Below are 13,309 nucleotides of genomic sequence, written 5' to 3'. Positions count from 1 at the left end.
CCCTGAGATCATGACCTGAGCCGAAGGCAGAGGCTTTAACCCACTGAGCCACCCAGGTGCCCCTCAGATCCCTTACATTATATAACTTGTGTTATATAATGTAACTATTATAATCACTTAACTCCCCTCTTTTAAACATTAGTGTCCCCTGTAAATTAGACTTTACTGTGTATAAAAGTGTTATGGGTAATTATAATCATTAATAATCTGGTACAGATTTCTGAAACCTCAGTCACTGATGAACCACATGCTCCTGTTCTCTCCCCGTTAGTCACCTTGTTTTTGGAGTTTTGGAAGCGGCGCCAGGCGGAACTCGAGTACGAGTGGGACACAGTCGAGTTACAGCAGGAAGAGCAGCCCCGGCCAGAATACGAAGCACAGTGTACTCACGTGGTGATCAATGAGATCACTCAGGTAAAGAGAACGTTAGGTAGATGCGGCTTAGTCTGTGTACACGGTGGTTCTCAGCTGTGGTGTGCACTGAGATCACCTGGGGGCCTTGGAAAGTCTCGATGCGTAGGTCCCATCACTGTATACTCTGGTGGTCCTTAGTGGCCTGGGGTCTGTCCTGGGCACAGGGATTTTGTAAAGTTTCTCTGGCGATTGTAATATGTAGCTGAGGTGAAGAAGTATTGCTTAGAACAGTGGACATAGGAGATAAATGTGACGCCTTCTTTCATAATAAAAGTAAAATTGGGGAAAAGAAAATTAGACTGCAATAGAAATGTAGAAAAAAAAGATGCACTGGTCTGTGTCCTTTCTTTCATATCAATAAAAAATGCAAACGAGAAAAATTAGACTCTATGACATCGTTGTATAAGGAAGGACACATTGGATTTTATAGTTGATTTCTGACAACCCCTTTTCCATCCACACCATCCCGCTGCCCTCTGTGCTGCTCTAAGCTTCCGGGACTGCTCCACCTTTTGGTTGGGATGGTCACAAGATTGTGCAGCTCTCTTCCAAAAGTTGGAGAAAGGGTAAAGGGAGAAGGGAAACATTCATTGAAGTCCAACTATGTTTAGGCCTGTGCTCGGCATTTTATATAATTGGAAAGGAAGATTTGCTTCTGCTACTGCTGCTGCAAAAATAAAAAAATGAAACTGTATCTCTCTACATATATATTCCAAAGCCAATGAAAGGTAATTTTTGAATCATCTGCATTATTGCTCCTTTCCATCAACACAGAAAATGTAGAGCTGATTATACTTGCAGTCATCAGCATAAGGACAGTCAATCCAGAATAATAATTCTTGGAAAGCAAATGCTTTTACCAAGAGCATCAGAAAATGTCCCTAAGTATAGATTTTATAAATTGAACCACAGATTTATAGAATGCCAACCCTAAAAGGGACTGGAGGGAGCAGTTCAACCTCCTCATTTTACAAATGGAAAAAAATGAGGTTCAATTTTCAACAGAAGGTGATATTTGTCTTTTACAATGTAACAAGCTTCAAATAATTCCCATTATGTATCGTTCTCACTGTTTTCTATGGAAGATGATGAGGTCAAACCATGTGTTGCTGGAAGACTATACATTCAGAAATGAAAGAAACTTAGATAAAATTTGATGCTGAAAACGTCTTTTAAATACTTTTAAAAAAAGGTTATAATATTGGCATCATAGAAAAAGTACTAAAGAAAAGAAAACTTAGTATTTAAAATTGCCAGCGAGTAAGTTAAATTTCCATTGAAACATTGCTTGTTAAAAAATTGAAGATGAAGGTTCATTTTTCTTTCTCTTTTTTCTTCATGTTCCTTTTGTTGCTAATGCACCCTCCATTGGTTTAGTGTGGAAATGAAGTGGTGGGAATGAGACGGCGTGCAAACCAAACACAACAATTTACTAGCTGAGTGGTCTTTGACAAATGATCTAACTTATCTATGCCAGAGTTTCTTCAGCTATAAAAATGGGAATAATAGAGTTGCTTCCTCACACAGTGTAGTAAGGGTTAATTGAATTAATGGGTAGAACCTACTTAGAATAGTACCTGGCATAGAGTAAATGTCATGGAAGTATTTGTAGCTATTATTATGCCACAGGTGCTCATATAATCCAGGTAAATCTTGAGAAGTATTGTTCTCTTCTCTTAAAAATTAAATGTATTCTTATGGGCCATGGAAACTCTGAAAATTCATAGCTATACCAAATTAATATATAAAGCTCATCCAAGAAGCACATAATAGATAACCTAGTATTTGCAGACACCCGTGAGACTTCCTGTCCTGCCCTGGCTCTATGCTGTCGTTGCTGCCATGGCTAACATCTCCAAGGAGCTCAGGAATGTAGCTCTACAACTTAGCATTGTCACATACCCAGGCTCCTGAGCTCAGGTCATGGCAGACAAACATTTCATCATTCATGCTTGCATTTTCAAAAAACATTAAAATGAGCCCTGCAGTTGCCTTGTTGTGCATGTGTTTGAAATTAACAACAACAACAAAAAATGCAATTCTGGGGAAGGGGGTTATGTTTGGACACAAATTTTTCCAAAAATTAAGCCTAAGATTTAGAGACCAGTCAGGAGGAAAAAAATCATTTCACCAGGGTCCTCCTTTGATTGACTAGACTTTTTCTTTTCTTTTCTTTTCTTTTCTTTTCTTTTCTTTTCTTTTCTTTTCTTTTCTTTTCTTTTTTCTTTTCTTTTCTTTTTTCTTTTCTTTTCTTTTCCTTTTCTATTCTATTCTTTTCTTTTTTTTTTTCTTTCAGGAACAAGAGCGTGTTCCCTTCACTACCTGGGGAAAATGTGTCCGTATAACCCTCTGTGCAAGTGCTGTCTTCTTCTGGGTAAGTCTGTCACATACGTTTTAATATCTAATTGTAAATATCCAGGAAACTCAAGGCAAGTTGGAAACCATGTGGTCTCATAGAATTGTTTCCGGAGAACCACTCAGCCACCACATGGAGCAGCTCTCAGTATCTATCCACTCACGGTGGCTCTTCCAGTTCCTTTCACCTCCTTGATTTAAATCAGATGAGTGGGTCCAGATTTCCCAGTTTCTGGTGAAGAGACCAAGTGGGATGCATTAGGAATTTTAAAATTTTCTGACAGGAGCAACTAAAATACAATGTCAAGGAATAGCCTTAAAAAGATAATAGGAACTATCAAAGAAAACATAAAAACTACTGAAAGATATAAAAGAAGACTGAAACAAATGATTATAGATAAAAAAAATAATATTTCTAAAATGTCAGGACTTATCACATTAATTTGGGGTTTATTATTAATAAAGTCATATTAGTAATATAATCATTAGTAATATATTGAGAGTTTTATTGGCTCAAGAATAGCGAAATTAGAAGAGGATGTGAAGCCCAGATATAGGCCCTCATATCAGTAATAATTTAGTATATGAGAAGGGAGGCTTTGTAACTCATGGAATAAGTGAAGATTATTTAATAAATGGCAATGGAGGGCCACCTGGGTGGCTCAGTGGGGTAAGCCTCTGCCTTCGGCTTGGGTCATGATCCCAGGGTCCTGGGATCGAGTCCCACATCAGGCTCTCTGCTCAGCGGGGAGCCTGCCTCCCTTCCTCTCTCTCTGCCTGCCTCTCTGCCTGCTTGTGATCTCTGTCTGTCAAATAAATAAATAAAATATTTTTAAAAAATAAATAAATAAATGGCAATGGAATACTTGTTAGCTCTTAGAAAAAAAATAGAGATTAAAACCATACTGTGAATACATATTGTAATTCCAGAAATATTCGGAAGGTAACATCACAAACTGGAAATAAATATTGATGAACATGCAATTTTTGCATTAAAAAAAACTTCCTAAACATCACAGCAGTGAAAGAAGTTTCAGAGGAAAATCTACAGATTCCCACACATTGGTATCATTCTAAGCTTAAACAAAACGGATGAAATTTTTGTTAACAATGAGGGCAAAGGGTTAACACCTTCAATACATAAGAAGTCCGGATCACTTGTAAGGTAACACTAAAGATCTCAAAAGCTAAGGAGGCAGAGAACAGGAATACCCTTTCACAAAAGGAAAAATACCCTGGCAAATGTCAGATGTCAATACTAATTAAATCAGTGCCCATTTAAATGAGATACAGTGTTTCACCTCTCACCTGAGAAGGCTCATTGTTGGTCAGGTGCAGTGATCAGCTACTTTCCTACTTAAGAGTGTGAGAATTTTAAGCTGCCCTGGTCTTCTTAAAAAGCAGTTTGCTGGTAAGTATCATGAGTCACAGATATTCATGTGCTTTAATCTACTAATTCAGCTTTTAAAAACCTTTAATAAGGAGGTATTTCAAAATGGTAAGAAAAGATTTAGTCACATGTATTTATTACAAATATACACATTTATTTATGTGGTTTATTTATATGCATTATTATATATAAAAAATATCTCAGCCAAAATATCCTACATCTAATCCTTCATACAATTGAATATGGTATAACCATGAGAAAGTATGTCCATGAAAATATTTATTACATGTAAAAATGTTATGGTTTTGAAAGGCTTAAGAAAAGGATAAATATGTAAATGATCTTTAATATGCAAATAATGCATAATTCTGAAGGAATTGTGCCTACATATAGATGGTACATACATTTTTTTCTATTTTTCTTTTTTCTTTATTTTTATAGTTAGGAGTCATTCAGTTGTAGGTGATAGAAAATCAATCTTCATTTGATTTAAACAACAAAATGAGAGTGGGTGGCATTTAGCATTTATTGGTTCCTGTAGCTAAAACTCCCAGGTCTGAGGTATGGCTTCCATGAAGGGTAGATAATTGCAGCCCAGATGACATCCTGGGCTGTGTGTTTTGTTCTGCCTTCATTCTGTGTCCAGTGGTCTCCTGGCTCGGTGGTTTTGGGCACTACCTTATGATCTCAGAATGGCTGCAGGATTCCAGATCTCACATCACATGCAAGCCAAGAGTTTTCTGTTAGCAGCTTCCTCTTGACAGAGCAAGTTTCTCTTCCCCATAGACACTAGCAGATCTCTCCTCACATCCCACTGGCTCTTATTAAGTTATTTGTCAGGCCTTGAATCATTGGTGAGGCCAGAAGGATGAGATACCTATTTGTCTCAAACCAGTCAGGATGTACCTGTAAAGGCGGGGGAGCAGGGGTACAATCCAGTGCAAACCGCAGGACTGAAAATGAAGGAGAGTTCATTCCGCCAAAGCAAGAGCTGGGTCTGCTGCTAAGACTGGGAACAGATCCAAGGCAGCAAGAGCAACCAGTGTCCACTGTGGTGTACTTTCAAGTGTTCCAATAATCCTATATTAAAGTTATAATCAGAAAAGATTCATAAGAAGCTTGAGAATTAAAATCTTCCTCCTGGGTAGATATATTGAACCTATCAAGTGCCCTGAAGAAGTATGGAAACAAGTCAAATTTGCAGAAGCTCTGAAATGAATTGGAATTCATTTCCTAACCCACGTAGGAGGCAGTGCCATGTAGAGGTTAGTGGGACTCTGGAGTATCTAAGTATCTCTGTTCTTTCAGTTACTAGTGGCTTAATTTGGGTCAAAGTCTCAATCTCTTTGGCTCTTTTTCCACTGTAAAAGATACCATGCTACCTATCTCCCAAGGCTGTTGTTGAGGATTTTAAAAATATATGTGCTGAGGTGAAGAGTAAGCATTTAAAGAATCTCAACTATTATAATTACTTAATAATTCAAATTATTATGGAGATTTTTAAAAATATATACATGATTTTTTTTTAAAGATTTTATTTATTTATTTGAGAGAGGGAGACAGAGATAGCGAGAGAGAACATAATCGAGGGTGGGAGGGAGAGGCAGAGAGGTTCTGGGAGTCTGCTGAGCAGAGAGCCCGATGCAGGACTCGATCCCAACACCCTGGGATCATGACCTAAGCTGAAGGCAGACGCTTAACCGCCTGAGCCACCCAGGCGCTCCTAAATATATACGATTTAAATGGCCAATATTTGTTGTGCTCAGAGAGGAAGGCGGTATATACCTTCTCTAATACATTTTTCTCCACCTTGGCTAGTTTTCACTTGTACTGACGCACACAAACATGTCATTCCTTTCACAAGTATTAAGCTCTTTCTGTGAAGGGAAGGAGATAATGAGAGAGATTAGAAGAGGAAATATCATGCCTTCTCTACAAACTGATGGCTTTAAAAGTAAGAAAAACCTCTTATTAATAACATGTCAGTTGCCATATTCACAGCTACCATTTACATAGTACTTTTCATGTGCGTGGGCTTAATGTTCTTAAGTGTTTTTACCTGGGGTAACTCATTAAAGCCTCACAACAATCCTATAAGTTAGTTCCCATTAGGATCCCTCACTCTAAGGGCAAAGAAATTGAAACCTCAAAGGCTAAGTAATTTGAACAAGGTCCCACAGCTCGAGGCAGAGCTGGGATTCAAATGCAGGAAGCTGGCTCCAGGGCCTCACCTATAATCTCTCCCCAGGTGAAAACCAGGCACCCTCTGTTGCTGTAAACAACACCAAGTGATTTGCTTGGCCCTGAAGTGCACAGTGTCAGTAGCTTTTCTCTCTGGTAGCAGTCCTCATGGGCAGTCACATCGAGTACATGTTTTGGAGTAAGTCCAAGAAAGTAGACGTAGGGGAAACAGTTTGAAAAAGGGACCTTCAGTGCGTGTTACTCAGGGGCCAGAGAAAACCTGCCTAGTGAGGAAGCGATGTCCTACTAACCATGTACAAATGGCTTCAGACCTCCCCCCACAACATGGGGTCTGTGCTGTCAAAAATGCAACAGATTAGTGAAATGAATCTTGTGCAAAGGCAGGTATGAATAACTGCCAGTTTCAGATCTTAAGATCTGAGCGTGAAAAGCATGTGCCGCCTTCATCAGCAGATACCTTGTTGTCCTTTCCAAATTCCCTGTGGGCATGCTGCAGCCTCCCGGGTCCTGTTCAGAATCTCGCCTCGTGCAGGTGACTAAGACGCTAGCACCTACAGACCCTTGAACCTGTGCTCGGTTCTCTGTTGGACGGAGAGCTATCCCCTTAATGGACCATAACTGAACGAAAACTTTATTGCATACCCTCAAGAATGCCGTAACTGTAGGAGAGATGTTTTCATGCATTCTACTATTCCAGTTTTTCCTCATCTGAAGATACTTTTTTTTTTTTTTATAGACCTTCATTTTTGGAGCAGGTTGGGGTTTGCAAACAAACTGCCCAAAAGTACAGGCTTCCCATAGACTCCTCCCTCCTTGTGCAGTTTCTCCCCTTGCTTTCATTTTCACTCAGTGGATACGTACTCTTTTGACCTCCATCATTCCTTTCCCCTATTTTGGAAATTTAACATGCCCAGGTTCTACTTGTCTCATGGCCGTTGTACGAGAGTCCCATTATCCCACACATGCCCTTGTCCATTCACACAGGGGTTCATCTTTAAGCATAAAAATACTCCTCGTGAAGCTCACGTTGGTGGGTTTGTTGTGCTTCCAGATCCTGTTGATCATCGCCTCTGTTATTGGGATCATTGTCTACAGGCTGTCGGTGTTCATTGTGTTTTCTACCAAACTTCCTGAGACCTTGAATGGGACAGACTCAATCCAGAAGTACCTGACCCCTCAGACAGCCACGTCTATCACAGCTTCCCTCATCAGCTTTGTCATCATCATGATTCTGAACATCATATATGAAAAAGTAGCCATCATGATTACGAATTTTGGTAAGGTCCTGTTAACAGCTCTGGTCATCTGTAAGACATTTTTAGAACCTGGTGAAACCTGTCTCTTTTAGCCATTTCAATTTCAACATGTTACAAATTTTTGAAAATTTCAAGTGTAAACATACTTCATCTAACCTGTGTGGGAAATGAATTATCTACAGCTTTGCATTAGCAAAAGGGACAAAGCAAAGACAATCATTCTAATGTCCAAGCTCTGTGTAAACAGATCAGCCCTGAATAATATTTTCAATTATGTTAGATCACGTACCCTATTGTTGAAAGTAAATAGTCTCTTTATTGCAGATAAGTGGAATAGGGTCATGGTTCCAGTGGCAAATATGCTCCTCTTTTGCTGAGAGGACAAGTAATCACACTGTTGCGTGGCTTCCCCCCATGCTGTTCATATTAATATAGCTCTGTTCTCATCAGCTCCGGCTTTTGTAATAAATGTTTCTCTCTCCCTGGCTTGTATCCCAGGCAGCTGCTTGGTGGTCAGAGTTAAGCACTCCCCACATGCTGCATATGCCTGGGTCATTTTCCGAATGGTCTGCTCAGCGGTCATCTTCTGAAAATGATCAGACTGATTTAAATTCTAAACTAGAAGAATGACCTGTTTTGTCTTCTCCAACTGCTTGTAACAAGCCCCTCCTTGTTTGTTTCAACAGTCCTACCTTATCGCAATTCAGGAAGACAAGAGAGTATCATTTAGCAGGGCTGTTCAAAAAAAAATTTTTTTTGTCCACTTAGACCTGAGAGAGGGCGGCCTTGTCCATTTGATAATACTGGGCTGTAAAAATTAAGGAATCCTTGAATATTTTTGCCGTATGGGATATTGTATTCTCGGCGGAAGGGGGAGGGTGGGAGGACTCTTACAACGATGTGTAAACTTGGAATTAACACAGTAGCTATATTAAGGAATTCAGAACAGCTTAAATGGAAACAGTGTGAATTGTATTTTTTTTTTTTTTAAACATGTTAACTCATGTATCCGTGTCTTTGATTAGGGTCTCAAAGCTGTTCACAGTTTTAAAATCTTACCTTTATTCGACTACAGAACTCCCAAGGACGCAGACAGATTATGAGAACAGCCTGACCATGAAGATGTTCCTATTCCAGTTTGTCAACTACTATTCTTCATGCTTCTACATCGCATTCTTTAAGGGCAAATTTGTAGGTTATCCAGGAGACCCCGTCTATTGGCTGGGAAAATACAGAAACGAAGAGGTACGAACTTGGAACTGGATTCTCTTGACAATTTAAGCTGCTTCCCGTTTCCTCCCAGATGCCCAATGAAGAGTTTCTTCACGGTATAGTCTAGAGAGTCTCTTCACCTCAACAGAAGAATATCAGCAAAAAATAAAAGTAGTGACTCAATTTCATATTTGAGCCATCTAGAATTTAAATGGGATTTTCTTTGTCATATTCCAGTGTGACCCAGGTGGCTGTCTCCTTGAACTGACGACGCAGCTGACGATAATCATGGGAGGCAAAGCAATCTGGAATAACATACAAGAGGTGTTACTCCCGTGAGTATGAAGCTGTGTAATCCCGGGGCCGTGGCTGAGGAGAGAACAGCCCCCCCGCCCCCGCCGTCCAAATCACTTGCCTGTATGTTCACACAGCTGCGTGCCCACCTCTAAAATGGAGTAAACTCTATTTATTATAGGTCTCCAGACAAGATGGTCCAACCAATGGTATAAATGTATCCAGTGTTTGATAATTATGTTACAAAGGAAAAAAAATCATATTTAACTTAAATCCCCATCTGCTACAGTTTATGCCTATTAGCCCATTATTGGTAGCAAACTGATCCTAGTTCTTGGAGACATGACCTTTGTTGAGGCTGTGAACTAAGTATTTCCCCAACTTTCATGACTTTCTCCTCCCTTATAGTATGCTTTAAAAACCAATAGTAGTAATTTGTTGAGTTCCTAGTATGTGCCAGGTCCCTTTATTAAGTGCTTGATAGATCACTCTCATTTAATCTTACAGACAATTCTTATTTTTATCTCCTTTATAAAAATGAAGATTCTGTGGGTTAAAGCAGTTAAATGATTTACCCATGTTTGCGTTATCCCTAAGAGGCTACTGTGGGATTCAAATCCAAGATCCCAGGACTCCAAATCCATGTGCTTTCAACCAGAGTTCTCTTGTGGTCCTCAGGCACAAGATTACATAATGTTTTAAGAGATAATCATCTAAAATAATAACCACAAATGTTTTGGCTTACTGTTCTTTCCCTAAGAAATGAGAGCAACAGATGTTAGCCAAGGTCACACTGCCCTTTTAAATCTTCACTTAAGCCCTATCTTATATCAAAGTGAAGAGTCTAGTGCTGTCTCAATTTCTGCACATTTTCAGGGGGCTTAGTATATTCCTTTTTTATTGCTGCTGAACAAATTACCACCAACCTAATGGTAATGGGAAGACAATAAAAAAAAAAAAAACACACACACACACACACACACAAAACAACAGATTTTAATACCTTACAGTTCCAGAAGTCACAAGTCTGACACGGGTTTCAGTGGGCTACAGTCAAGGTGTTGGCAGGAGCCATGTCCCTTTCAGAAGCCTCTGAGATGAATCTATTTGTTTGCCTTTTCTGGCTTCTAGGATTGTCCACATTCCTTGGCTTATGGCTTCTTTTCTCATCTCAGAGCCAGCCTTGTGGCTGTGTGTCTGACTTCTGGAGTCCCTTCCCCTTAGCTCCTCCCTCCCTCCGTCTTCCGCTTTCATTGACCCTGGTAATTACACTGGGCCCACCTGGATGATCCAGGAAAATCTCTCTTAATGTCAGCTCATTTACAACCTTATTTCCCCCGTACCAGGTAACTTAACATATTCGTTTGTCCTAGGCGGGGGTTGTAGACATCTGTTGGGGAGCCATTTTTCTGACTATTCCACATAACTTTTCAAGATAATTTCTGGCTCTGAGTTTCTGTTCTCACAAAACTTTTGATCTGTCTTCTGCCTTGCCTCCCACATCTATATTTTCTGCTTTTGCCAACCCTAACGCAAGCTGTGGCCCCTCTCCTCAGTATCTTCCAGAACCACTCAACAAGCAGCCTTTACTGACATTTGGGACACGGAGCCAGAAACCCAAACAACTTTAATTTAAAAATTTTAAAAATCCATCTTTTTAAAGTCTTTTGTCCTGTATAACTGTATGACTGTTTTTTTTTTTCCTATTAACCCTTCTTTGTAGCTTCAGACTCTGCTGCTTGTCTTCCCCCAACCACTAAGAACTTCCCTTTCTTTCTCTTCCCTCCACTAACTTCTCTCTCTTCTCCATTACCAAGTCCCTGTTCATTCTCTTTGCAGAACATTTAACCTCTTTTTTTTTCCTCCCTGTCTTTGCGGAGCAGAAACCTCCAGGTTTCGGTGTGTCCTTCCATGTCTCTTCACCAGGCTTCATCCTCCACCTTCCATGTAAACGGTCAGGGTCTGTCTCTAAACAGACACTCCTCTTTCCCCCCAGCTCCCTCCTCACCGCTCTCCCTCCTCATAGAAAAATGGATTTTGGTCTTAGCTGTAAAATTAATATTTTGGGGCTTTACTACACAGTAAACAACCCTTACCTTCACTGAGTTCATATTCAGATTTTTCCAAATGAGTAGAAGTAGGTCATGTACAAATATTGGATATGAAAATAAATATATCAAATAGAGGAAAGGCTTCACTCAGATGAGTAAAAAGCACTTTTCTGAAGGAAGTAGGCTGGTTATTTAAACCAAATTTTGATGACTAATTGGTTGTCAGAGAGCTATTTTCTGATAAAAAAAAAAAATAGTGGCTGTTGGGGGGGGATGGGGGAGAGACGTATATTTCCTAAACTGGCACTGAGACATTCATATGCAATGAAACTTGTTCACATGAAATATTTAAAAATAAAGGATGTATATAGTGTCCATGGCCGCTTTATACCTGCACTTCAAGTGAGGCCCATCATTGCAAAATTTTAGTAAGCTAAGCTTTTTGTTCAGCTCTTTCTATGCCTGGCCTAAAATACTTAAGGGTGGTACATTTTGAATTCTCTTCCCCTTGCCTGAAAACTGGGAATGCTAAATTTTAGCCACTTTAGAGAGTGACTCTGGCTCTTCCCATCGTTCTTCCTTATGGTAGATGCCATTTTCCTTCTCTTTCCACAAAAGTGAGAGAGAGTGCAGTTACTCTTGCTACCCAAAACTGTCCCCACCCCAAAAACACACAGGAGGTGAGAGAAAAACTGTAAGTCAGTAGCTGTTTTCACACCATTTAAGTATGTCATAAGGAACATAACGAAATGAATGTCACCGTCAACTTGCCGCCTTCCACCGCCACCCCATTTAAGGTCCTCGGTGAGGATTCCTGGAGCATAGGAAGAAGCACCTCTTGCACTATGACCAGGTCCCTTTGGGGTCCCCCCGGTACCTAAGTCAGTACCTAGGATTTAACGGGCAGTCCCCAGCACCAGAGGAGTGAGTGAGTGAGCCATAGGCTTCAAATACATAACATCAGCAAAGTGACACAGTTGTTTGTTGGACCCAGAGAACAAGCTCAGAGCCCTTTCATCATCCCAGCCTCATTCAGTATTTTGATATTTGAGGCATGCCTGGGAATTTTATTCTGTGCCTGACAAGAGACTAATACAATTGCTGCATGAAGCTACTTACTCTGCAGAAATTTTTATGATAAATGTTAAGGAACATAATTATAGTTAAATATCTAAAATACCAATAGCATTGTTCTTTGGTGTTTAGATAATGGATGACTGTAATTTTCATCCATTATATGTTTTTGTATTTTTCACAATGGATATGCACTACTTAAAGAAAGTGAACTATTATAAGAGAAAATATCCCTTCTCAAGATCTGATTTGGCTAGAGGATGAACCAAAGACATAGAGTAAGGAACCTTACATAAAGCTATCCCTCACTGTTCACACTGACCCTTCACTTTCAGGAAGAGTAAAATAGATTCAGATACTGAAGGGTGCTTGTATTCAAAATTAGCAAGTGGGAATACTGTAGAATAGCCTTAAATAGAAATAGTGATTATCTGTACCATGTGGATTACATATGATAATGAAGAAACAAAGAGAAAATGAGGTGTAAAGTGCTTTAAGCCCTGCTTTATGCATAATAAGGACTTCAGGAAGGGTGGCTTTTTACAGTGCTGTTCTGTTATTGCTAGTATGCATGATAAATTCCTAAGAAAACTATTTTGTAACCTCTGCTAGAGGGAGGAAGCTTCCAACCATGGCCAGGGGAAGAAGTGTCTGGTATCAGTATTTTTTAAAAGTTATCTCAGTGATTCTACGTGCAGTCAAGATTGAGATCTCTGCCCTAGATTCATAACCCACTAGAAAACGCAAAAGACCAAGGACAGCCCAAGATTTCCTGTTACCGATAAGTGGTTCAACTGAGGAAGACGGAACAAGAGGCTCAGAGTCTGTAGCTCAGAAAAGGAAGCTAGTCAGAAGGATTTCTAATATGACCCATTATGGGTGAGGGAAGGCAGTATGGTACCAGAGGGAAGTGGGTAGATGAGCTGGTCATACAAGTGGTTGCCAGGACAGAAGTTTCATCCTCAGTCCAAATTGGAATGGATTTAGATCCCCAGTCATAAAAGAATGCTTCTCTGGAGCGTGGAGAGGAATCCATCAAGAGGCTGAGGCTGGAAGTGTGA

At 39.9% G+C, this 13,309-nt stretch overlaps 1 protein-coding gene across 4 annotated transcripts in view; it reads left to right on the top strand.

Annotated features, from left to right (window-relative positions):
* ANO6 (anoctamin 6) overlaps positions 1-13,309 on the top strand; it is a 188,510-nt gene that overhangs the window by 152,285 nt on the left and 22,916 nt on the right. For all 4 annotated transcript variants that reach the window (XM_047739729.1, XM_047739731.1, XM_047739732.1 and 1 more), the window contains 5 exons: positions 272-414; positions 2,711-2,788; positions 7,413-7,638; positions 8,693-8,862; positions 9,067-9,164. In XM_047739729.1, the coding sequence (XP_047595685.1) occupies positions 272-414; positions 2,711-2,788; positions 7,413-7,638; positions 8,693-8,862; positions 9,067-9,164 (715 nt within the window). The remainder of the gene's footprint in view (positions 1-271; positions 415-2,710; positions 2,789-7,412; positions 7,639-8,692; positions 8,863-9,066; positions 9,165-13,309) is intronic.

Source organism: Lutra lutra, chromosome 8 (assembly GCF_902655055.1).
Source record: "Lutra lutra chromosome 8, mLutLut1.2, whole genome shotgun sequence".
Classification (NCBI taxonomy): Eukaryota; Metazoa; Chordata; class Mammalia; order Carnivora; family Mustelidae; genus Lutra; species Lutra lutra.
This window is presented reverse-complemented; position numbering and strand designations above follow the sequence as displayed.